Source organism: Trypanosoma theileri (assembly GCF_002087225.1).
Source record: "Trypanosoma theileri isolate Edinburgh chromosome Unknown TM35_Tth_1_V1, whole genome shotgun sequence".
Taxonomy (NCBI): domain Eukaryota; phylum Euglenozoa; class Kinetoplastea; order Trypanosomatida; family Trypanosomatidae; genus Trypanosoma; species Trypanosoma theileri.
In genome coordinates, this window is record NW_021639843.1 from 206,418 (window position 1) to 231,824 (window position 25,407).

A 25,407-nucleotide genomic window follows, 5' to 3' on the forward strand; every position below is an offset into this window, starting at 1 on the left:
TATATATATATATATTTACATATATAATATACATTTCCCTAGTCGCAGAAGCATACACAACTACCAAAAAAAGGTAAAAAAAAAAAAAAAATGAAGTCATCAGAGGTACAAGAGGATTCCATACGCGCGGCGATTGTGATGGAATGTGTGAAAAACAAATCGTCAGATGTCGCCTACCAAAGTTCTGTATTGTATCAACGATTAACATCCCCTGAAACACGTAATTTAGTATATCAATGTTGTTTAGAACTCGTAGAGGACCCACAGCGTCGCCGTGATGTTGGACAACTCCTTCTTAACTTTATTTCTAGTTTTCCTCCATCACAGACTACACTTCAAGCTATTGCTGAGAAATGTACCCCATACAGTGCGTGTCGTTCTTCCTATACAAGTATTTACCAAGAGCTTAAAACAGTTGTGGAAACATATCTTCATCATAAACCACTTAGCTACATGCTTGGTCGAACACTTCCTCCAGGAAAAGAAGCACTTATTTTTCGTCAGAATGAATTAAATAGTAATCCAGATTACATTCAGAAGTGTCATTTACAACCTCCTATAGCACAACATACAGAAAAAGGTAAACGAATTATGCCTCTTTCTAGTTGGTCTGATGAAGAATTTGCAACTACGGCTAGAGAAAAAAATAAGGCACGTAGTTGTCTATGGAGTGCAAAATATCATGTTGTAGGATGCAAAGATTATGTTAATCAATTACCTTTAGAATGTACAGAATTTGTTATTGATCAACAAGTTCGTGTATTAAATTCATTTTGGGAAAAATATACTTCAAATCCTGCCGTACTTCGTGCAACATCCTTTCTTATTAAATTAATGTGTGACGCATATGTTTCTAAAATTCCACTTCAATCAAATTACTCATTTTTTCGATCCGTAAGTATTTGTTATCTTCCAACGTTATTTGAAATGATGGGTAGTACGTATGCGTGTGTTCGTAATCATGTGTATGATATTTTACTAACTTTGGGTATGCATTTTCAACTTGTAGATACACAAGGGATATTTCCAGGATGTACGGAAGCACTTGAAGAGGAATTAATATGGCTTCTTTTAACCGTTTTGAGAAAACAATCTCTTCATGAAGGTAGTGATGAAATGGTATGGACAGCAGCTGCAAAGTGTGTAGTTGCTATTATTCCTCCTGATAAACTTCACCTTATAGATGCAAGAGCTCTTTATCATTTTATGATACTTCCTAATATAATGGCATTTCATCCTCAGTTGTATGCTGCCTTTGCAGAGGCGTTTGCTAAAAGAGTATTAAAATGGGATCCTTCTAGTGATGATACAGAAGCTACTATAAGTTTAGATGAAGAAGAATTTGGAAAATTGGGAAATCCACCTATAGCAAAATTATTATTTTTATACCGTCAAGCAATGACATTAAGTGCACGTCAAGCATTTTTTCAAGTTCTTTTTACTCATGCTGTTTCTATGGTTCCAACTCGAGTTAATCCATCAAGATTTCATCCTACAAGTTTAAAAAGATGTTATACGGAACTTATTAAAGTTGGATTTCATTGGCACCTTTATTCATTATTATTTTATTTATCACATCAAGTATTTCGAGAACTTCCAGGATATATTACATATGATATGGATTTAAAAGAAATGAGAGAATATAAACCAGAAGCAGTTGCTATCGTTCAATGTATACTTCAAAATGTTGAAGAAGATGCTCGCCTTCCAGATGTTATTATGAATGCTTTTAGAAATACTGTAGGAACCCGCTTAGAAGAACGAGAAGCCCTCGCTAATGTAGTCTCAGATTGTTTATCTATGATTCCAGTTATGCTAAAAGCAGATACCGATGGCGTTTTATATAATATTGGATGGCGAATGACATTTTATTGTATGCGATTAAGTCGTGAAAACTTATCAACAGATAGAAGTGCTGCTATTCTTGAAAAATTAGCGACTAATTTAGTTTCTTTTACTGGTTCAAAAGATCGTTTGGAGTTAGCAAAAATCAGAGGAGTATGTCCTGATGTACTAGCCGCTTTAATGTTTCTTGGACGAAAACATCCTAATCAAGCTGTAGAACCATTTACTACTTTAATTGAACGATTCTTACTTGATGTAGAAGTAGTAGACACTCAAAGTGTGATGCGCCTTTATTATCGACTTATTGGTTCCATCACTATTCAAAATGGACCGTTAAGAGGATCTCCTTATGCTGATATTTCACAAATGTTTTGCAGTGAACAGTTAGTAACGGCCCAATCTATTGTAGATGGTCTTGGTGTTCGTGTCCTATGGGCTTTATATAGATCATTGTGTTCTGTGCAAATGTTTTCTGTTTGTCGAGCTCGACATGTACTGGTGTCTCTCTTAGATGAGATGGATCCTGTCGGTGGAAGCAGTCAAACCCATTCATGGAGAACCGTTATGGCAGATCCATATCCGCCTGTTGCACTTATCGGGGCACAGAAAATACTGCAAATGTATGGTCGAACTTCATATGATCGTTTTGATGAGGCGATGAGTATTCCACAAAAGAGTGAGAAGGGAGACTCTTTGTATGCCCTTGCTGTTAAGGTGGCTCATCTGATAGAATCACGAAAGGACTGAGTCTTGATTGAAATATGGGCTTTAGGGAAATATATATATATATATATATATATATATATATAATATTTCTTGGGTTACATTTCTTTCTTGTGTTGTTCTTATTCTTATTGCATTCTTTATCATTTATCATTTTTTTTTTCTTTTCTTTGTTACTGCATAAACATAGTTTATTTATTTTCTTCTCTGTCTTCACATGACAAAGGTGTACATGCATTAACAATTCCCTTTATTTTCTCATTATGGACAGCATGAATAGAAATAATGGACACATATGCTTCTTTCTTTGTTTTCTCATTAAATAATAATAATAATAATAATTATTATTATTTTCTTCTCTATCATTTTCTTCTTTTCTTTTTTTTAACGTTTTCTCCTTTCCTTCAACTCAATATCGATGTGGACTCCTTAAAGGGGAGGGCAATACGTAGAGAAAAGTAAACGTCAAAATACAGTACGTTTCTATTCTTACCCTTCAAGTAATAGAACGAAAGAAAGAAAGAAAAAAAAAAAAATAATAATAAAAATAAAAGTAGGCAGAAAAACAAAGAGTTTAAAAGTAGCGCCGAAGAGAAAAAAGAAAAAAAAAGAAAAAAAGTAAAAAAAAAAAAAAAAAGACATATGAAATGACTGAAGAGAAGGAAAAATCCGTTTCTCTATTCACTGGAGATGTAAGTGTTGCATCAGAAGGAGTGGAGCAGAAACTGCCTGAATTTCGAGAGGAAAACTCCACTCTGGTGAATAAAGTTAATACTACTACTACTGCTGAAAAAAAGGAAATCGAAGGTGAAGTAATGCCCTCAACTACCACCACGGAGAAACAAAAAGAAATTAATGAAAAGGCACCAGTGAGTTCAACCACATCTCAGAGGAAAGATATTGTAAGAGATCGAATTGGGGTTCAAAAACGTCCTAAATTTGTAAAATGCGAGGGATGTGGAAAAGATATTCCTATTGATGAATGGCCTGACCACCGTGATCGAATTAATTCTGTGGAATTTGTAACAACACATATGAGTAGTTTTAAAAGGTTTTTGGTTACATTATTTATTGATTTCTTTATGTGGCTTCTTATGAATGTTTACTTTCGTGAAGTTACCGTTGTAAATAAGGAAAATATTCCAAAAACAGGAGCTGTTATATTTTACGGAAATCACCAAAATCAATTTATTGATGCTATGATGATTCGTGCCAATTGTGGTAGACCTGTACGTTTTGTGATGGCGGAGAAATCTTTTCATCGGCCGATTATTGGCCAATTTGGTCGAATGATGGATGCGGTGCCGGTGATTAGACCGCAGGATGTGCCACTCACACCGGGTGAGGGAATGTTAACTCGCATGGAGGGAGATGTGATTTACGGGGAAAACACGAAATTTCAAACCTGTCTTGCAGTAGGAGATGTTATTATTTGGTTAAAGGGAAATTTAAAATGTTCAGCACAAGTACATCGTATTCGTTCAGATACAGAAGTCCAACTAACAATGCCATTATTACCAGGAAATATTGTTTCTCAACCAGTACCATTTAAAATATCACGTCGTATTGATCATTCCACCATGTACTCTAGTGTCTATCAAACATTACAGAATAATCAATGTATTGGTATATTTCCTGAAGGAGGATCTCATGATCGCACATCACTTCTTCCATTGAAAGCGGGTGTGGCATTATTTAGTCTTGGGGCAGCAGAACGTGGAATAAGTGTAAAAGTAGTACCATGTGGTTTAACTTATTTCTATGGACATAAATTTCGTAGTCGTGCACATGTGGAGTTTGGTGAACCCATTACACCTTCTGAAGAATTGGTTACACTCTTTAGCACTAATAAACGTGAGGCGACAGGTATTTTTCTGGAACAATTAAATGCGGAATTACGTAGTTTTACCATTAATGTTCCTAATTGGAGTGCTTTAAATTTTCTTCACGGATTTCGTCAATTATATCAACCACAAAATTGTATTCTTGCCACCCAAGATTATCTTCGACTTACAAGACGATTAAGTAAAATAATGGAAGAACAAAAAGATAATCCTGAATTTATAGATTTTCGAAATAAAGTAGAAAATTATCAAGATTATTGTAATGCTTTGCTTGTACGTGATAGTCAAGCTGCAACTCTTGAAAAATTAGGATCCAGTGAGTCATCACAACTACAATTACTATTTCGTCGTTCTTTTACGCTTTTCTTGATGGCTGTTATTCTTGTACCTTTTTTTGTGGTAGGTTTACCTATTGGAATGTTGGCAAGCTATTTATCAGAACGTCATAGACGTAAAGCTCTTTCTGAAAGTAGTGTTAAAGTTGTTGGAGCTGATGTAAAAGGTTCATATAAGTTACTTGTTGGTTTTTTTACAGTTCCTATCGTCTTTTCGATTGTATCACTTATTACATACATCTACACAGATCTTCGCACAGCTTTAACAGTTTCATTTAGTCTTCCTATGGCTATGTATGTCTCTCTTCTTATTCTACAAGAGGCTGTAATGGAAATGAGGGCGGCATTACCACTGTTTATGTCCGTCATATCTAAACATAAACAATTCAGAAGACTGTACGAACGTCGTCAGGCATTAGTAGCATTAACAAAGGAACTCGTCTCAAAGTGGGATCCAGAACTGCAGCAAGAAGTACAAAGTTACGTGAAGGAATCAAAGGATGACATGAAGCGGCGTGAACCTTCATTGTTTTCCCTTCGTCACAGTGGTCTAAGACGTCTAGCAGATAAGACACGATGATAACTATAGGGGGTATCCCTATAATTATTATTATTATAATTATTGTGATTATTATGATTCTGATTTTTTTGTTGATTTCCTTACTTGTCATTCTCTCTATTCTCTTGTTGCGAGAAAACCAGATGATGCTGTACCAGCATGTACATCTGTATTTTTTTTCTTTTTTTCTCCTTTCCGGCCCTATGTCTACATGAAGATGAAACTCAAGCCAAAAAAAAAATGAGGGTGAATACCTTTGTTTTTTTCTGTTTATTATTTCTTGGGTTCTCACGACCTTCTTTTGTGGGGAAAAATATTTATTTGGAGAAAACGCAAAAAAAAGAAAAAAAAAAAAAAACGGAAGATATCTCCCCCTTTTTTACTTTGTTGTCATACTGTTTTATAGGTATCTTATTTTTATTTTTATTTCGTTTTTTTCTTTTTTTTTCGTCTGTTCATTTCTACTGATTGCTGTAACGATTTAAAACCCTCCTGGTTCTAATCCAGATTGAACCCATCTGGTTTTAGGGAATACAGTACTATTATTTATTTATTTGTTTATTTATTTATTCTTTTTTTTTTTTAATTTATTTTATTTTTCTCTTCTTTTTTTTTTGAACCCTTCTTTGTTTTGTTTTGTTTTTTTTCTTTTCTCTGTTTTTTTTTTTTTGCAATTTTTCTCTTTAGTGTGTTTGTGTGTTCCTATCATTATTGGCGTACGAACACATGCAGGCGATTATCACCTCCGCAGGTTTCTCTGTTAACAATGAGAAGGAGCCGCAGGGTCTGAAGTCAGCAGCAGCAGCAGCAGCAGCGCCCGTGCTGGATTGGTCCACCATGTACACACGAAAGCCAGCAGGTAATCGTACCCTATTTGAACTAGAAGCCATGATGGCGAAACGCATGGAGTTACTAGCGTGGATTGATCAACTGCAAAACTCACCAAATGGAAAAGGATTTAATTCCATATTAGATGAGATTGGAGCACGATTACCACAGGAACGTCGAAAGTTTACCACTCACCACGCGGCCGGTCACGTCTTACTTGGAAGTGATGATCCCCCAACAGCGGCAGCCGATGATGCGATGCGCGCACGTACACCACGACGATCTTCCTCACGTACAGGAAGTTCTTCTGGAAATGCATTTATTTTTGAAGTTGATGAAGATCTTCTTTCACATCTTTTGGCTCGTTATGCCTGTTGTATGAGTGAAAAGTGGCGTAAATGGTTTGTAAGAACTGAAGAGACACTTCTTCGGGCACGTTTAAAGTTACAGTTGGCGAAGTGTGAGTCGGAATTTCTTCCTACGCTTATGAAAGAAAATGGACTTCCTTGTGATCCACTCTCTGAGGAGCAGCGACAAGATGTACGATTGCAGGAATATGTGCAATATGATTCCGCCTTACAAGGGAAAAATCAGATGCGAACTATAGATGAGTATTTATCAGTTCCGTTAACATTAGCTACACGTCTTATAAAAACTCGTAGTGTTCTTTGTCTTAAGGGAGAAGTGATTTTACATCGTGATCAGGCACAAGAAGTATTTTTAACAGTATTTCGTTCTAAATTAAACAAGGGATTACATGAAGCATATCTTGCACGAATGAAATCAACTTCCCGTGAAGATGAAAATGAAAATGAAGAAGAAGAACGGGAAACTGTAATGCGAATGGTAGATGCATTTTTAGATCTTTTTGTTTTATCACCTGAAGATGCTATGCAAGAAGCGACATCTGGTGCCATTGGTGTAGGTGATGTTCGTCGTCTTGCCCAAACGCATTTCCCTTTATGTATGCGTCAAATTGATGAACATTTACGTCGTGAAGGACATTTAAAACATCATGGACGTTTTACATATGGATTATTTTTAAAAGCCATTGGTCTTTCATTAGAAGATTCCATGACTCTCTTTTCTTCTTTAATGACACAAAAGGGTGGAGCTGGTGCTGGAGCTGGTGGAAATACGGAAGCATTTGCAAAAACAGCATATGGATATAATATTCGACACAATTACGGAATGGAAGGTAAAAAAGCTAATTACAGTTCCGCATCCTGTGCGACTCTTATGGCGCTTCCTCCTGTAGTAGATCGGTTTGACTGTCATGGTTGTCCATTTCGATTTAAGGATGAAGTTGCTTTTAGATCTATGCTGCAGAAGGAGCAGTATAATCCATTAGGTAAAGATTACCCCGCCGTTAGACCAACCACAAGTGATATTGAAGACATTATTCAAGACTGCAAAGGACAACATTACACTCGTGCTTGTTATAAATATTTTATGTCTACACATCCTGGAGCGAAACGTGATACCTTATTTCGATCTCCATATGAATACTACACCGTCAGCCGTGAGGTGAGTGAAAAGGGAGAAGAGGCCGCGGGCGGGCAAATGACAACACCAATGCGGCAAACAGCGGGCGGGGATAACTTCAAACGATCAATGTTTACACCAAACCTGCGCGAAGATGTTATTCGGCAGCGAACATCACCATAGAAAATATATATCTCTGAACCGAACCAGTGGGAAGAAAGAGAAAATAACAAAAAAGGAAGGAAAATTTGAAAGAAATACAAGGGATTAAAGAGAAAAAAAAAAAAGAGAAAAAGAAAAGAAAAAAAAAAACATCCACAAGTGAGATGTGTGCATTCTCCTGGATGCAGTGCATAACACAAAAATGAGGATCGAAAAGAGAAATGAACAAAAGTGATGAAACAAACAAAAAAAAAAAAAAGAACATACACACCCCCATTTTCTTCATTTTTTCTCTCCTGTTTATTATCATAGATTGCAAGGCAGTATATATTTATTCCCCCTATACGTAGTAAGAAAGAGTACTTTTACCGTCTCCCATGAGGGAGAAGAAGAAAAAAAAAAAAAGAATCCTTCCAGAAGTCAAACCCTTTTTTTTTTTCTTTTCTTGTGTTCAAGAAGGTTTTCCACAGTGTCTACAGATCTGTGACATAAAATATTCTTCTACACAGTTCTATCCGTCTAATACTGTTTTTTTTTCTTTTTATTATTTTCCTATCTATCTATCTATCTATCTATCTATCTATCTACCTTATTTTTTTTTTTCGAGACTTTTTTCGTTCCCCCCACACTTAACAACAATAACAACAACAAAAATTGATATAAACAAAAAAAAAAGTAGTTTCTAGTTTGAAAACTGCAGTTGTGTCGCACGGAATGCTGCGTCGCTCGTGGGCTTTCCGTTGTGCCGCTAATGGAGCTGGTGAAGGGCGACGTAAGATTCGTATAGAGAATGGTTTTGAACGCGAGAATCGCAAAAACTATGAAGAACGTGGTCAATTCTTTTCTGCCTTCACAAGTGTTTCCATTCTTTCCCTTGGATGTACATTTCTCTTTGTTCCTTTGTATCGAATGTACTGCGCCCCTACTGGCCGCGGTGCGGACCCGAAGTTTTACACCCCGCAGGCTCAACGCCAGCGTGAGGAGATGGATAAGTCGTACCCAGTTCCAAAGAAACTGCTGAAGGTGCGTTTCCTAAGTGATGTTGGTAATACCATGCCTATTGCGTTTGTCCCTCTGCAGAAGGAAGTGGAGGTGCTTATTGGTGAACCGGCGTTGGCGTTCTACTCAGCGTATAATCGCAGTAACCGTACATTGCTTGGAGTATCGTCCTACACCATTGCACCTCCAGAGGCGACGAACTATTTAAATAAGATTCAGTGTTTCTGTTTTGAGGAGCAGCGGTTTAAACCGCATGAATTAGTTGAGATGCCAGTGTTTTTCTACATAGACAGGGATTTTCTTAACGATCCAATGGTTAACTGGCTAGATGAGGTTATTGTGAACTACACTTTTTTCAATCTAGAAAAAACAAAGGATATCATTTTCCGTTCAAATATGGTGTGACACTCGAACTCCAATTAGCACATTCACATGGCTGCTCAATCGGCGATACATAAAAATACGGGGAAAAAAAAAAACAAAGTTGAGGGAAAAGCAAAAAAAAAAAAAGAGAGAGAGTTCAGAAGAAAAAAAAAGGAGAGTGGGAAGGGGGATGTTAGTTTTTCATCGCACGAGTAGAGTGGCATCCGTCTTGGCAAGAAAGTGAAGAGTAAAACAAACAAACAACCAAACAAACAAAGAAACCAAAAAAAAAAAAGGAGAAACAAGAAGAAAAAAAAAAAAGAAAAAACACACACCCTTTTTCTTGTTCATGCCATTCATCACGGACGAATGCCGTGCAGGTGAGAATGAAGTATGGGGTTGTACATCCTTTGCATTCTGTATTTTCTCTTTTTTTTTTTTTCTTTTATTTTTAGTTTTTTTTTTTTTTTTAATCTTTTATGTGTGCCCCCTTTGTTTCTTTCTTTATTTCTTTTTTTTTTCCATTTTCCTTTTCTTTCTTTCTATTTTTATTTTTATTCTTTTTACCAATATAGTTTGTGCCTAGGGGCGTTGACGTTTGGCTGGTTAGGACGTTCATTTCGTCCTTGCGCTAGACAGAGCCGGAGAGAACACAAACCGACAAATAAACATCAACTGAAGGAAAAATAAGGGGAAAAACAGGGAGATTGAGAAAATCGGAGGAACTGCAGGAATAATTTATTTCAAAATACTCTCATCAAAAAAAAAAGAAAGAAGTATGAGTGTTCTTATTGGTAAAAGAGAACTCTTCGCCTTCGCAGAGCGATACTCCTCATACCGTCTAAAAGATTACACAGATCTAGCGGATGGTGTGGTGTTGTGTAGTCTCTTTAATTTGGTATTCCCGGACCTGCGCATCCGCACCGCTAATACACAGACCCACACGGTATCACAGCGAGCACAAATGAATTGGACCGCACTTCGTTCAGGATTAGACGCTGTTGGTATTCCGCATATTTTACTGAATCGCGATGCTCTTTTAAAAGGTGATGCAGAAAAGGGATTTTCTGCTCTAGTGCTATTTTATTTTTTACACCACTTGACGAAACGCACAGACTTTTCAGCAGAGTTTGCTATTGATGTTACGACAGAACTCACTGAGTTTTTACAATCTATTGACTCTATTGCAGCTTTAGTCGCTGGGGGTTCAATGCCTCTTAGTGCTGTACCGCCGCCATTGCAGGAACAACTCCGTGTTGCAGTCTTAATGCGTAGAGGTCGGAGTAATTCAAAGAGTAATCAACGAAAGAAGACAACCACCAGCCTTTCCTCTGTTTCATCCCTAGACGTTAGTGAAATGGAAGAATCTGAAGAAGTAGAAGAAGAAGGAACATTTGAGAAACAGCTTAGTTTTAATTCAGACATGACATCAAAGGAACCACAATCCTTCATAGAAGAAACCACACTAGCAAAATTTTCGGCTAATGATAAAGAAAATGTTGATGATATTGTGAAGACGAAAAAAGAGAGTGTGAATCATACATACAGCCATACACATACTAGTTGTTCTAAAAACAAAAAACAGATAGATCATAAGGAAGAAGAAGATTTAATAAATGTATCTACAGTGCAACGTGAAGTTGAATTACAAAAAAAATTTATTGCCAAATCAGAAGAATGTGAGGAACTAAAAATGCAGAATTTACAACTACTTTCTCAATTAGCGAAACTTCGTTCAGCAAATCCTATTAATACTTCTTCTACATTAGGAAGTGTAAGGAGTGATTCTGCTGCTAATAGTACTGATGCTACTGAATGTAAGCATGAAGAAGAAAGACGTAGGTTGGCACTAGCAGAAGATGAGGTTTTACACCTACGCCAAATTCTTCAAACTACAAAACAGGAAAGTCTTCGAAATTTACCCCAAAATAGTACCTTTGCACAAGAATTATTGGAAGATATCGTAGATGCTGAAACAGGTGAGGTTGTAAAGGTTCATGAAACTGCTACACTTTTGAATGGTGTTATTCTAGACACTCTCCGTCACTCTCCGAAAAGGCGACAAGAAGCACAAAAATGGCTTTGGCTAATTGTATCTGCATATCATGTGATGGAAACACGACTTGTAACTGCATGTGATGTAGCCACATTAGAGTTTAAACGACAAGAAATAGAAAAAGAAGACAGTTATCGTAATATTATTAATAATAATAATAATGATAATAGTTGTATCAATAATAATGTCTATGCTTTGGAATCACCATCAACACCTGGTACTACAGCCAAATCTGCGTATGGCCTTCATGAGATGTCTTCTCCAACATTGCCGTACTCAAACACTGCAGCTCCTGTACTTTATGCACAGTTATCCAAGATGGAGGCGGAGATGGGACGACGACAAAGACAGTTTGAACAGAATCTTGCTGAATTGCATACAAATGAAAATAATCTTCACCGACGTGTAAAACGATTAGAGGAACAAATACACAGTCTCATGCAGAAATTTGTTGAGCGTGAAGGTAAGTGGAAGTCACTTTGTGCCGCAATTCATGAGGCGGAACGTGCGTCCTTTGGCATTGCAGAGGCGGAGACGGCGGCGGAGGTGGAGCGGCTGTTGGCGCAGCGGCAGTCGTGGTATACACGCGCGGATGAAGAGTCAGAGCAGTTGATGCGCGGAGCCGTGAGTGTTGATTTAAAACAGATAGTTGAAGTGGATATAGATATGGATGGTGAAAAGGATGATGGAAGTACGAGTAGTAAAAAGGATGAGAAGAGTACCAAACGTAAAGATGAGAAGAGAAAGGACTCTTCTGGATTATCTGGTGACCATGATGTGTGTAAGGCAATGCAGATACTCGTCCAGAGTGTCACACAAGATAGAGATAGACTGCAGAGGGAAGTGGAGACGTTGCGTAGAGAATTGCAGGAAGCCGCACTTTTACTGCAGCCACCAGAGAAGCAGGAGCGTACAAGTAAGCTGCAGGAGGATATACACAGTCGCATTGTGGAACAGAGGGAGTATGAAGAGGAGGAAGTATGGTTCGTGCGTGCTAATAAACGGGCACCGTTTACGCTGAGTTGTCCATCAGCAAATCAAACACCATTGTCTACACAAAAATCAAAGTACAATAATGAACGAGATGCTAATAATATGACAACATCCAAGGTATCGTTTGGACGCAATCTCTCAGCACTTTTGGCATCTGCAACCCCATCAAAGTGAGTACTTTTTTCTGTGTAAAGAGAGGGAAAGAGATATGCGTGTTTTTCTTTTTTCTTTTCTTTTCTTTTCTTGTTTTACATGTTACCTTGTAGTTTGTATGTCTTGTTGAGAAATAGAGAAAACTGTGTAACTCGGTGTTGTGAAATTGCATCGAGGTTCATTTCATAGAATTGACGATATATATATATATATATATATATATATGATTTGTCCTTGTAGGACCAAAAGTATGGCAGATAGTTGAGAGGAAATATTATTTACTACTATTACTACTATTTTGTTAGTGAATGTCTGCTTGGGTGTGCAAATGACGAATAGATGCGCTTTTTTCTTTTGTTTTGAAGTCAGCAAAGAAAAAAGGAAAAAAAAAAAACAATTGAAATCAAATATCCATAGGAGGGAGTGTGGGGTGCCTTGACGGATACTTGATCCCTCTCCTTAGTTACCTGTATATTTATTATTTTCTTTATTAATTATTATTCTTTTTATTTTTATTTGCACTCTCTCTCTCTCTCTTCTTATTTCTTCTATTTATACAATAGTACTTGTGGTGATGTACACCGTAGTTGTTCCTGCTGCCTCCACGACGGACGTGCATGTCTCTGGGAGTGGCCGGAACATTAGGGAGATTGATCTCGGCGCCGTCTTCTTCACCCGCGAGGATAAAGAGACACTTTCTCTCATCACCTCCTTTGATCTCTCCCACAATCACATTGAACAACTACACCAATTAGACGCATTAGTTTCCCTCTCTCGACTCACCGCAAGTCACAATAAAATTGTTATGATTGGTTCTTTACCTGTCACCATCACACAATTGGATGTCTCGCATAATAAGTTGCAAACCCTTGACGGTATTGGACGACTCCCACATCTGCGTGAATTAAATGTGAGTTACAATCAACTTCATAGTCTTAACGGATTCACACGCGCACAGCCCTTGCAGGTACTCCGCGCTGATGGGAATCGTCTTGTGCGTACCGCCGGTGTAGAGGGCATGACACAAATGCGACTGCTGAGTCTTGACCACAACATGATAGACAACGCTAACGAACTTATTTTTCTTTCTTCTATTCCATCATTAGAAATGCTCTCCCTGCGAGAAAATCCAGTAACGAGTATGAGTGGATATAGAGCACTTGTCGCCCATCTTCAACCCTCTGTACTTTCCCTCGATGGGGCTCCGCTGCTGCGTGATGGAGAAGCATCATTTCTCGCCTCAACAATAGCACCGGAGCCGATTACAAATTACGTTCCTCAGCCAACACCATGCATACAGCCAAGAAAAACTGAGACTACACAAGTTGTTTCAACAGAATCTCAATCAGTAAAGAATTCTATTGCGCAGGAAAATGGTTTTAAAAAACGTCCTGTACGAGTTCCCGAGGTGACGCAACGTTTAAAAAAATCAACACCAACACCAACACCAACAACCACAATTACAACAGTCTCTACGAGTACTGTTCCTACAAGTAGCGAAATTGTTTATGGAGAGAATACCTTGGTAACTGAAGGTAATCATCCTCAGAACCACAATCAAAACCACAACCAACAGGATCAAAAAAGACCACTAAATAGTTATAGTGAGGATATTCTTAAATCCAAACCAAAACGATTTCGTTCATTGAAAGATCAGGGAGTTTCATCTGATATGGCTTTAGTTAATGCTATCAAAAATACAGTAAAAGTTTCTAGTTCTCCTGTTGTGGAATCAATTGTTGATGTTGTTCCTTCATCTTCAGAAGCCACTGAGCGAGAATTACATGAAACAAGACTACATATGGAAGAGTTGAAAAAAGAAAATGAATTCCTCCGTACACGTAACAAGAGTCTCTCTGAACAATTAAAAGATACTAGACGAGTTATTTCCTCTCAGCTTGATGAGATTAATGAATTAAAAGTTCGACTTGGAGCCACAGAGGCGAGTGAATGCTCCTTGAAGGAACGTCTGGATAGAATAAAACGCAACGCCCGTGCTGTGGATAAACGCACTCACGACACTGTAGATGCGATGGTGGTGGAACAGGAACGAATGAAGGCGGTATATGAAGCACAAATTGCTGATTTGCGTCATCAGCTTCGGCGTGCACAACATAAATCATCTATTACTGTAACGGAACGACCTGCTCTTCTTCTTCGACAACAACAACAACAACAACAACAACAACAACAGAAACAACAACAACAACAACAACCACAAGTAACTCGAAATAAGCAAGTGAAGCATTCTACCCTAATTAAAGGGGTGCGGGGATTAGATACATCTTCTGAAGTCCAAGGGTCTTTAATAGATGATACACCCAACACCGCTGTAGAGAATGACCACAATTCTTCTCTCCTCTTGACAACAACAAAATCAGAGATGAATACCCCAAATGATCCCTCTATGCGTCGTACAGCTGACGTAAAAAAACTTGCAGGAGAACTGAAAAATTGGTTATACGCTGAAATGGCTGAAGACGCACGACGAGAGGAGGAAGAACGTGTTCTCGACACGCTACGTCAGTCACTTGAAAGAGAAAAATCCATGGCCTTACCTCACCATCAGTGTCATCAAGAAGATCAACAACAAGGAGAACTTAATACTTTAACTTTTTCTGCAAAACCATCATTTGAGTCCACATACTATACAGATAAAACTACAATGTCAGTTGAAAATCTTCCTTCAAAAGAAGAAGTAACTAAAAATTTAACGGAACATGTCTTGGCACGTACTACTACTAATACTGCTAATACTATTACTTCGACTCAAGTGTAAGGAATCTGTGTAGATAAAGAGTAAATGCGTGTATTGTTCTTTTGTCTGTAGATGCTTTGTACAATTTTTATTTGGTAGAGATTTTGCTGTGGTATTTGCAGTTTTTTTTTTCTTTTCTTTCTATTGTTGTGTAGTGATTTCACTTGTTTCTTGTAAAGAAGTATCTGTAATTTTGATTTTCGCTACTTTCCCTTTTCTTTTTTTTACTATTTTATATACGCACACACATATACACACAAACGTTAAAAAGGCTGTAGCTGGAGAATAATAACACAGATTTCTGTGTTTTTTTTTTTTTCTTTGTTTCTTTATTATTATTCTCGAAAGAAGCGAAGGTAATATAATTAAAACCATACCCTTATCTACACATAAAAAGAGAGAGAGAAGGCGAAAACATAACATGGCCGATACTAATGGTACCAGCCGAAAGGAAGACAACTGTCTTGAAAAGGAGCTGCCAGAGGTGGAAGGTCTGGTAATTCGCACACTGGATGACCCACGTGTGGTGGAACGTGTTCGTATACTAGATCAGTACTGCCTTGCTGTAAAGTACCACGACCAGTATTATGATAAATATGTAAGGCCGTGCCCTCATCAATACAATCAGCTCGCCTTCTACCATGATGTGCTGGTTGGTAGCTGTACGTGTCGTCTGGAACAAACAGACAATGAGGATGAATTACGTCTCTATGTTATGACTATAGTGGTTCTTGAGCCGTATCGCCATCTTGGCATTGGAAGCCATTTGCTGACAAGAGTTTTGAAAAATGTGGCGGAAGAAACGAAGGTTCGCATTGGAGAAGTAACTCTGCATGTACAAGTAGGTTCTCCAGCATTTGAATTTTACAAAAAGTTTGGTTTTGAGGTGGTGGAAAGGGTGGAAAACTACTATTCAGGTCTTGATGAGACTGACGCATTTTTTCTGCGCAAAGTGGTGCCACAACCGCGACTTAAGTCTGCACAGCAGCAACAGAATCAACGGCCTAAGGCTAGTGGAGCTAAAAACGGAAAGAAAAAGTGAGATTCGAGTTAACGAGAGAGAGAGAAAACAAAGACAAAAAAACAAAAACAAAAAAAAACCGAAGCCAATCACCGTTTCTCACTACTTATTGCAGAGAGGTAAGTCAAATGATGATTCTCTCCTTTGATCAGGTATTGAAAATGTCGTAAGAAATAATAAACGCTCTTTTTTTTTTTTACATGTGCATTGAAGAAGATGAAGAGTATTTTACTTCTCTGTTTTTTTTTTTTTTTGTTGTTCCATTTTTATTTTTGTTTCATATTCTCTTCTTTTTTTCTTTCTCTCTCTTTGAATATTCGTATATATATGGATTTATGGATAAGCAAAAAAAAAAAGAATGCCGTATTATCCCACTGGAAAGGATCGCGATTCATATATTTCAGGTATTCGCCCTGGATGTAGATTTGGGGCTCTACACGATGTGAATAAGAGGCGGGACAACCTGCCAGAACATGTGTTTGCTACTATTCGTGATCAAGTTATTAATGAAGAGCGAGTACGATTAGTGGATGAGGAATCTCGAGCTCTCGTACGGTTACAATTGGCATCTGGACAACATGGGAAACGTATGGCAGGAGGAGCTACAGGTGATGAACAGCGAGAGATGAAACGTATGGAAAATATTGAGTCTATTTCCGCTAGATACCGTGCATTATTAGAATTATACTCACAAGAGATGGAACAATGGAAGGCAGAGTTGGCATTGCGTGGTTTGACCGTACAAATGTAGTTACAAGAACAACAACAAAAAAGAACAAGTTTATGGCATTGATGTAAGTCTTTCAAGTGATGTGTTTTTCTTTTTTTTTTCTTTTTTTTTGAATGATCAAATAGAGAGATCATAGAAGTGAGTTACAATAACGTTTTTTTTTTTTTTTCTGTGTACAGGTTTTCTTTTTTTTTTCCTTCTTATCTTTTTTCTTTTTGCAAAACCAAAATAAAAACACGAACAACAAAAAAAAAAATATTTTACTCTTTACATTTATAGGAAAATAAAACGCAAGTAAAATAATAAAAAAAAAAGAGAAAGTAAGTACGAATACTAGTAGTCGTCTATTTTTGCTCTTATGGACGTAGTACAGGTAAAGGCCGTACTTGACGCCCGCCACCCCGATGTTGTGCGTCTCTTTCAGGAGAGTGTGCCAGAAGTGGGGCTTAGGCGATTGGACGAGTGTGTGCTGGAGTATCTGCTGAAGATGTTGGAGGGACAGATGGACCCAGAGTCTTATCTACCCGATGAGACCATACAACAGACACTCAAGTTGTACTTTACAGAGTTTGACGTTTGTGCTAACGATGAGGCCGTTCAAAAGGCAGTGGAGGAAATTTATACAAAGATGGAGGCAGCAGGATTGGTACAGAAACCGAAGGAGGACTCTAGTCGTCTTGTGAATGCCATCAGTATTGGACGACAATACGAGGAGAATCTTAAGAAGGCCACAATGATAGGTAGTGTTGGTAAGGTGGCACTTGTAAACACGAATGAGGACTGGACATGGGAGACAAAACGTAATGCTGCTAAGGAGACACGTAGGAAACGTAAAGAAGAGGAAAAGAAGTCTATGTTAACAGAAGAATATGAAGAATTTTTGCGTAAGCGAGGTATTGCTAGCGCTGCCACCATTGTGAAATTACATCACAAAAATGAGGGAGCACAGTACAGTACAGATATACGTTGTGAAAATATTCATATTCACATGGGAAAACAAGTTTTACTTGATAATACAGAACTTACCATCCTTACTGGACATAAATATGGTCTTGTTGGTCGTAATGGTACAGGTAAGACAACTTTACTGCGTGCTCTTACAGAGCGAGAATTAGAAGGTGTAAGTCCTTTTGTACAAATTTTACATGTGGAACAAGAAGTGGTGGCTGGAAACGATTCACCATTACAAGTTATACTTGCTTCTGACGTGGAACGTGAACAATTATTAAAGGAGGAGCAAGAGTTATTAAAACGCAGTGATGATGAGGCGAGTGCACGATTAAAGGATGTGTATGAGCGTCTTGATCTTATTGAAGCACATAGTGCAGAAGCACGAGCAGCATCTATTTTAAGTGGATTGAGTTTTACACGAGAGATGATGACAGGACCTACTAAAAATCTTTCTGGTGGTTGGCGCATGCGTGTGGCGTTGGCCCGCGCTTTGTTTGTTGAACCAGATGTACTACTTCTGGATGAGCCGACTAACCATCTTGATCTCTTTGCTGTTTTGTGGCTTGAACAGTTTTTAAGAGACTGGCGCCGAACACTTGTGGTGGTTTCTCACTCTCGTTCCTTTTTAAATAACGTTTGTGAGGAAATTATTCATCTGAATGATAAGAAACTGGAGTATTATACGGGTAATTATGATCAATTTGAGCTTACACGTGTGGAACAATTACGACAACAGAAAAAGACTCATGAAGCACAAGAGAAGCAGCGTGCACATATGCAGAAATTTATTGATCGATTCCGCTATAATGCGAATCGTGCAAAAATGGCTCAATCACGTATTAAAATGTTAGAACGAATGGAATTTGTATCCGACGTAAAGTATGATCCACAATTTTCTTTCAGATTTCCCGAACCAGAAGCGGTATCAGGTTCATATTTACAAATGGTTGATGCTGAATTTGGTTATAAACCTGGTGAAGTACTTTTCCGTGATGTTAACTTTGGTCTTGATGATTCCTCTCGTATAGGTTTATTGGGTGCTAATGGAGCAGGAAAGTCAACATTTATGAATTTATGTCTTGGCAAATTGGAACCTCGTCAAGGACATGTTGTACGTAATAAGAAGATACGAATTGCTCATTTTGCACAACATCATTTAGAGTCTCTTACACCACAACTCTCATCTATTGAATTTATGCGATCTAAATTTCCTCATATAGAAGACCAACAATTGCGTGCCCATCTTGGTTCACTAGGTCTTGCAGGTGATAAGGCATTACAACCTATTTACACTCTTTCTGGTGGTCAAAAGTCACGTGTTGTATTGGCTTGGATTACCTTTACCCGTCCACATTTATTATTGCTTGATGAACCAACAAATCATCTTGATATTGACACTGTTGATGCTCTTATTGAGGCATTATTGGAGTTTAAGGGTGGTTTATTGGTGATTTCTCACGATGAACATTTTATTACTTCGTTATGTGATGAAATGCACGTGTGCGCCAATGAGAGTATCAAACGTTTTGATGGCGACTTTACTGAATACCGCGAAGTTGTTCTTAAGCAGCTGCGTTAAGGTGTGAACTATTTAAGCTAGACACACAGAGAAAAAAAACTAATATCAAATCCGACAAGATAAAAAGAAAAAAAAATCTCGTGTTGTCTTTTTTTTTTTTACTTTTCTCTTTGTAATGAGTTTATTTTTTCTTGTTCAACTAAGCAGGTATTGTGGGGAGAAAAAAAAAAAAAAGAGTTTCATCCCTTCTTCACTTCTTACTCATTCAATTTTTTTTTTTTCTCTTTTTTGTTGTTGTAAATTCATTTAGCACCTGGCGTTAGGAATGAAACTGCAGCAAAGGAGTCTATTTGACTTCTTTTCCAAGAAGGCCCCAGACTCTCCCACACTAACTGCAAGAACAACAACAACAAAAACAACAACAACAGCAGCAGCAGCAGTCGTGGTAGAGGCAGTAAGAAAAACAAGAACGCCTTCGCCTGAAAAGTCTCCACAAACACCGGCAGATGTGAAGAGGCGCGGCGGCAGTAAACGCCAGCGGGCTGCTGTTCAGACATCACTCGACTTTGGACAGCGCGACGTGGCGGCGGCCAAAACGTGCGGTCGCTGCGGAATGTTTTTCAACGCCGCAATTGATGCAGACGTTCGGCTTCACCGCCGCTGTTGCACAATGGCCGCGAGAAGTGACGCCGTTGCCAACACACATGCGGCGTGGCTCGCCTCGGCGCAACTTGCAAAGGCATTCGTTACTCTTGTGCGGCCCCAGCGCGGTGGGACGGGGCGGGAGAATGGAACAACTAGTCACAGCAGCAGCAGTGGAGGATTTTGCACACGACTGCAGGAATCCCACAGTGATGAGTTTGTGTGTTACGTGATGGACTGCAGTAGACGAGGCTTCGCTGAAGATGCGCTGGTCTCTCGCTTTGTGGAGGCATTGCAGTTCACAGATGTTGTGTTGACTGCGGCTTCCTACACATTAGTGGCGGTGGTCCATCACCGGGCGGAGCGTCTACTCTGCGCTGTTGCCGGGCGTCCATCCACACGCCAGCAGGAACCGCAATTGCTGCTGCAGCAGCGCAGTGAAGGCGACATCCCAATACGATGCTGCACCAAATCAAGTGTGACCTTCTGCGATGTGCCGTACGTGTGGTGTCAGGAGGAGGCGGTGCTCGCAGCAACAGCAACAGAATGGAAGACTACACAAACAACGGCATCACTGTTATCAACACGGACAGCCGTAGAGAATTTTTTTAACCGCACAGAACGCTGCGAGGGTGGGCAACAGCAACAACAAAAGCAACAACAACTCCGCAAACTTGTCGACACTGCGCTATCTCGTGCATTGACAACGTTAGGTCGTCATGTTACATATGGTCATGCGTTGTGTTCACGTTCACAATTCTCATACGATTGTGGTGTTCTTTCTGAGAATGTTTTGAATCGCATAGATACCGTCACAATGTGCAACGGTGCAGTGTCGCTCTATACACATACTGAGGATTACAATGATGAAATTTCAGAGAGTGAAAATGAGCTTTCCATCGTTTCGTACAGTGACTAAGTAATATAGATTCTTACATAGATGCATCTGTTTTACACGTTGTTATTTGCTTTATTGACATTATATATATATATATATATATATATATGTACTTATTTTTCTTTTTTTTTTTTCTGCTCCACTTGGCACTTTGTCAATTTACTTTTCCTTCTCTACTTCTCTTTATTTCTCACTCAGCATGTTTTATTTGTGTGAGTATTGCGAGTGGAGAGTATACAGGACAAGAAGCGGAGATGATGGTACAAGTTTTTATTGCAGAGCGACATGGAGTGACGTAAAGTGTTGGGGCAAAGTATATACTGTGTGATGGTGGAAAGGCAAATTGCTGGCTATGTTCTTTTTTTTTTTTCTTTTCTTTGTATGTGTGTATATATATGTTTACTTTGTGTTATTCTTGCCTCTTATTTTTTTTTTTTCTCTGTAACTGCTCTTCTTATCATGAAGCACAGTACAACAGAGATCTCTTAGAAAGGGAGAACAGGAGGGAAGAAGAAGAAGGAAAGAAGAAAAGGTTTGTGTTTTTTTGGTTTTTTTTTTTTTTTCTGAAGAAGGAAGAAATAGTACTAGGAGTAGTATTTGTAGTAATGGTACCAAATAAAGACCGATAACATCAATACATGCCAGTATAAGTCCTTAAGTAAGAAAGTTCTTTGTTTTTTTTTTTTTGTTTTTATCTTATCTTTGCATCTTTCATTTCCAAAAAACATTCTTAACTTAAAGCAAAGTCATAAGCAAAGCAAGATTAAGAAGATCATTGCTTCTGTCTGCATTTCTCTTTGTACCTCTTTCAAAATAGGTATGTTAATTGACGTATCTTTTCTGTGATAGCCTCTCTTCCTGTTGTTTTTTTGTCCCCAATATTAGTCATTTGTGAGTAAACGTGTGCACCCGTTGATACACAATAAACAATCCACTACCTACCCCCTAAAAACAAAACAAAAAAAAAAAAAAACACTGTATTGCGTTAAATATATATTTTATTGTATATCCCCATAAGTACATTCTTCTTTTAATCTTTTCAGACTGGGAACCATATCACATTCATCTTGTTGACTTGACTGCAGTGAATGTACCAGGATCGCTGCATTTTCTTTTCAAAAATGGGCGCTTGTCGCCATGGTGATAACTGCACTAAAGTACATGTGCGCCCAACTGCGTCACCGACTGTACTTTTTCCAATGATGTACCCAAATCCAATGGCGGTTGAACACATCCAGGACAGACAGTGGGATTTTCAATTTGAGCGAAAGTACTTAAAACGACACTTTGAACATTTTTACAAGAAGATTTGGCGTACCTTTATGGAACTTGGAAAAATTGCGGAATTACGCGTTGTGAGTAACCTTGGAGATCATCTTCTTGGGAATGTGTATATTCGCTTCGAAGATCCCGCTGATGCCGCCAATATTGTTCGTGAATTGAAAGCTAAGAAATTAAATGAAATCATTATTCTCCCAGAACTGAGTCCTGTCACCAATTTCACAGATGCTTGCTGTAAAGAAGACCTCGAGGGAAAATGTGGTCGTGGTCCACAGTGTAACTATTTACACATCATAAAGGTCTCCCGCAAGCTGATGGATAAGCTGGAGAAGGAACAGGCCAAGTACTGGAAGAAGAAGGAGAAACATAGCAGCAGCAGTGATCGTAAGCGAGATCGTTCAAAGGAACGTGGAAGAGACCGATCAAAGTCGCCAAGGCCGTATGCAAATGATTTGTGCCACATCTGCGGTAAGACGGGCCACATTTCTCGTGACTGCCCGTTGAAGTAAAAATAGTCAGAAAGAAAGAAAAACAAAAAAAAAAAAAAAACAGAAAAAAAAAAAAAAAAAAAAAAAAAAAAAACAGAACCAAATGATGAAAGGAAAGAAAAAAAGTAAGAACGAAAGGAAAAGAAAAATAGAAAAAAAAAAACATGTGCTGCAATTACGTGCAAAAAACCATTGCGATTTTTTGTTGCAGTTGGATTGGGATGCTGTATATGAGTATCGGCATTCTATCCTTGGAGCTGGTCTGTGGGGAAACACACACACATATACATTTACCATTCATTAATATATATATATATATATATATATATATATATATATATATATATATATGTATATATTCATGGATGTAAAAGGTTATAGATACTAATGGTTTTGTGTATTCCTTTTGTGTACGTGCGTGTTTGTGTATGGTTTTTCTTAACTCGTCCGTGCATTGGTGCCACACTACTGTTGATATGGATATTGTTGTTGATTATGATTGTTACGGATTGATAAACGTGGTATTTGTCATGCATGAGTATATTGTGCAGAGAGAGGGATAGTGTGAGTCACATAAAGCAATGATGTGAAGTGCGCTCTCAGAAGTTCGAAATTGGTGTAATAAATGTTTAGGAATCTGTTTTCCTCATTTTTTTTTCTTTTTTTTTCTTTTTTTTTCTTATATATATATATATATATATTCTGTTTCTACTTATTTTCTCGGTCTCATACCTGTTGCCCGCCCCCTCACCCCTCCCCTTTTCTCTGTTTTCTCTATTAGTTACGGTTTCTTTTTTCTCTCTTTCTCTCTCTCCCGCTCTATTTTTCTCTTGATAACACAGTCTCTCCAAACAGTTACTACAAACCCCTACATTTAATTCACAGCCAACTGAGATGCTCCGCCGCTCACTGTCACTCGCCTACGCCTACGCGCGGGTCCCACCGATCGTAAATGAACCGATGGACGCCTTTGAGCCGAACTCCCCCTCCGCTAACGGAACCCTCAACGCTTGCAAACGTCTGCGCGAAACAGTGACAGACTGCCCCATCGTTATTGGCGGCAAAGAGTACCGCACCGACAACGTTATCCGCCGCATGATTCCATCGGACCACAAACAGCATCTCGCAACAGCATATAATGCCACACCGGAGATGGCACACAACGCCATAGACACTGCCCTCAAGGCAGCCCGTACGTGGAGTCAGACATCTTTCAGGGAACGGGCAGCTGTATTTCTTCACGCGGCACATTTGATATCTACAAAGTACCGCCATGACCTTCGTGCGGCGACAATGTTGGGACAGAGCAAGAATCCTTTTCAAGCAGAGATTGACGTTATTGCCGAGACATGCGATTTTTTACGTTTTTCAGTGAAGTATGCAGAACAATTATACCATGATCAACCAATTTCTCCAAGCAGTGGAGCTATTTGGAATTCACTGGAATATCGTCCTCTTGAAGGATTCGTTTCGGCTATTGCACCATTTAACTTCAGTGCTATTGCTGCCAACCTTGTTGCCTGTCCTGCACTGATGGGAAATGTCGTTCTATGGAAACCATCACCTAATGCTGTGCTTTCAAACTACATGTTGTTTAAAGTATTTGAAGAGGCAGGACTCCCAGCTGGTGTGGTGAATTTCATGCCATGTGAACCAGATGTTATGACCGGCGTTGTGAATGCTCATCCAGAATTGGCAGGTGTGGCCTTTACAGGATCTACTAATGTATTTCTATCTATTAATAAGCAAATCTACGCTCAACTGGAGAAGTATCGTAATATTCCTCGTGTGAGTGGTGAAACTGGTGGAAAAGATTTTCATTTAATTCATCCATCTGCTGATATGAAGCTTGCCGCAGCTTTAACAGTGCGTGGATCATTTGAATATCAAGGTCAAAAATGCAGTGCGACATCACGACTTTACGCTCCGAAGAGCCAGTGGGAAGTTTTAAAGAATTATATGCTTGATGTTCATGCACAATTAAAAATGGGACAACCAGATGATTTTAAGAGTTTTATGTGCGCCGTTATTGATGATGTCGCTTTTGAACGAAATAAAAAATATATTGATATTGCCAAAGCAGATCCTTCAACTTATAAACTTATTGCTGGTGGTGACTGTGATAGGTCAGAAGGGTGGTTTGTGCAGCCTACAATTTTTGAGACTACAGACCCTAAGGCGCAATTACTCTGTGAAGAGATCTTTGGTCCTATATTGACGGTATATGTGTATGATGATAGTAAACCGGGATTCTGGGAGGATGTGTGCCATACCATTAATTCCAGTACGAAGTATGCACTCACTGGTAGCATCTTCTCGCAAGATCGTCAAGCTATCACGGATGCTACGTCAAAGCATTTACGTTATGCGGCTGGAAATTACTACATCAATGATAAGTGCACTGGTGCAGTTGTGGGTCAGCAGCCGTTTGGTGGTGCACGCGCAAGTGGATCAAATGACAAGCCTGGTAGTGCACTCTTCTTAACGCGGTGGGTATCGGCACGCACGATTAAAGAGAACTTTGACCACAGTTCTCAGGTGTCGTATCCTCATCAGCTTCCGGATAATGTGGCTGTTTAGGTGAAAAGATATAAAGATATGACTCTGAAAAAAAAAACATTTATATAGGACATATGAAAACATAATGGTCTTTTTTTTTTTTTGTTTTCTTTCTTTGCTCCTATCTGATGGTCTTTTATTAACTCATATTCAAGACGTATTGTAATATGACGTAGTATTTATATTTTCAATAGAAGGGTTTTTTTTTTTTTTTT

At 38.6% G+C, this 25,407-nt stretch overlaps 12 protein-coding genes across 12 annotated transcripts; all 12 read left to right on the forward strand.

Moving 5' to 3' along the window:
* Window positions 1-90: 90 nt before the first annotated feature.
* On the forward strand, window positions 91-2,592 carry TM35_000011770 (uncharacterized protein; the record flags this gene model as incomplete). Its single annotated transcript, XM_029020858.1, has 1 exon — window positions 91-2,592. One exon carries the CDS (start codon window positions 91-93, stop codon window positions 2,590-2,592), a length of 2,502 nt encoding a protein of 833 aa, XP_028887366.1.
* Window positions 2,593-3,215: 623 nt separating this feature from the next.
* Window positions 3,216-5,327, forward strand: TM35_000011780 (putative glycerol-3-phosphate acyltransferase; the record flags this gene model as incomplete). The annotated part of the gene is made up of 1 exon (XM_029020859.1): window positions 3,216-5,327. One exon carries the CDS (start codon window positions 3,216-3,218, stop codon window positions 5,325-5,327), a length of 2,112 nt encoding a protein of 703 aa, XP_028887367.1.
* Window positions 5,328-6,032: 705 nt separating this feature from the next.
* On the forward strand, window positions 6,033-7,802 carry TM35_000011790 (DNA primase large subunit; the record flags this gene model as incomplete). The annotated part of the gene is made up of 1 exon (XM_029020860.1): window positions 6,033-7,802. The coding sequence occupies one exon, from the start codon at window positions 6,033-6,035 to the stop codon at window positions 7,800-7,802; it is 1,770 nt and encodes a 589-aa protein (XP_028887368.1).
* A 693-nt stretch (window positions 7,803-8,495) lies between these two features.
* On the forward strand, window positions 8,496-9,185 carry TM35_000011800 (putative cytochrome c oxidase assembly protein; the record flags this gene model as incomplete). The annotated part of the gene is made up of 1 exon (XM_029020861.1): window positions 8,496-9,185. One exon carries the CDS (start codon window positions 8,496-8,498, stop codon window positions 9,183-9,185), a length of 690 nt encoding a protein of 229 aa, XP_028887369.1.
* A 736-nt stretch (window positions 9,186-9,921) lies between these two features.
* On the forward strand, window positions 9,922-12,366 carry TM35_000011810 (62 kDa protein Tc-1; the record flags this gene model as incomplete). The annotated part of the gene is made up of 1 exon (XM_029020862.1): window positions 9,922-12,366. The coding sequence occupies one exon, from the start codon at window positions 9,922-9,924 to the stop codon at window positions 12,364-12,366; it is 2,445 nt and encodes an 814-aa protein (XP_028887370.1).
* A 553-nt stretch (window positions 12,367-12,919) lies between these two features.
* On the forward strand, window positions 12,920-15,124 carry TM35_000011820 (putative leucine-rich repeat protein (LRRP); the record flags this gene model as incomplete). The annotated part of the gene is made up of 1 exon (XM_029020863.1): window positions 12,920-15,124. One exon carries the CDS (start codon window positions 12,920-12,922, stop codon window positions 15,122-15,124), a length of 2,205 nt encoding a protein of 734 aa, XP_028887371.1.
* Window positions 15,125-15,524: 400 nt separating this feature from the next.
* Window positions 15,525-16,145, forward strand: TM35_000011830 (acetyltransferase; the record flags this gene model as incomplete). The annotated part of the gene is made up of 1 exon (XM_029020864.1): window positions 15,525-16,145. The coding sequence occupies one exon, from the start codon at window positions 15,525-15,527 to the stop codon at window positions 16,143-16,145; it is 621 nt and encodes a 206-aa protein (XP_028887372.1).
* Window positions 16,146-16,482: 337 nt separating this feature from the next.
* Window positions 16,483-16,875, forward strand: TM35_000011840 (uncharacterized protein; the record flags this gene model as incomplete). Its single annotated transcript, XM_029020865.1, has 1 exon — window positions 16,483-16,875. One exon carries the CDS (start codon window positions 16,483-16,485, stop codon window positions 16,873-16,875), a length of 393 nt encoding a protein of 130 aa, XP_028887373.1.
* A 337-nt stretch (window positions 16,876-17,212) lies between these two features.
* On the forward strand, window positions 17,213-19,384 carry TM35_000011850 (ABC transporter; the record flags this gene model as incomplete). The annotated part of the gene is made up of 1 exon (XM_029020866.1): window positions 17,213-19,384. The coding sequence occupies one exon, from the start codon at window positions 17,213-17,215 to the stop codon at window positions 19,382-19,384; it is 2,172 nt and encodes a 723-aa protein (XP_028887374.1).
* A 265-nt stretch (window positions 19,385-19,649) lies between these two features.
* On the forward strand, window positions 19,650-20,885 carry TM35_000011860 (uncharacterized protein; the record flags this gene model as incomplete). The annotated part of the gene is made up of 1 exon (XM_029020867.1): window positions 19,650-20,885. One exon carries the CDS (start codon window positions 19,650-19,652, stop codon window positions 20,883-20,885), a length of 1,236 nt encoding a protein of 411 aa, XP_028887375.1.
* A 1,067-nt stretch (window positions 20,886-21,952) lies between these two features.
* Window positions 21,953-22,654, forward strand: TM35_000011870 (U2 splicing auxiliary factor; the record flags this gene model as incomplete). The annotated part of the gene is made up of 1 exon (XM_029020868.1): window positions 21,953-22,654. The coding sequence occupies one exon, from the start codon at window positions 21,953-21,955 to the stop codon at window positions 22,652-22,654; it is 702 nt and encodes a 233-aa protein (XP_028887376.1).
* Window positions 22,655-23,527: 873 nt separating this feature from the next.
* TM35_000011880 (delta-1-pyrroline-5-carboxylate dehydrogenase (mitochondrion)) lies at window positions 23,528-25,213 on the forward strand (the record flags this gene model as incomplete). Its single annotated transcript, XM_029020869.1, has 1 exon — window positions 23,528-25,213. One exon carries the CDS (start codon window positions 23,528-23,530, stop codon window positions 25,211-25,213), a length of 1,686 nt encoding a protein of 561 aa, XP_028887377.1.
* Window positions 25,214-25,407: the final 194 nt, after the last annotated feature.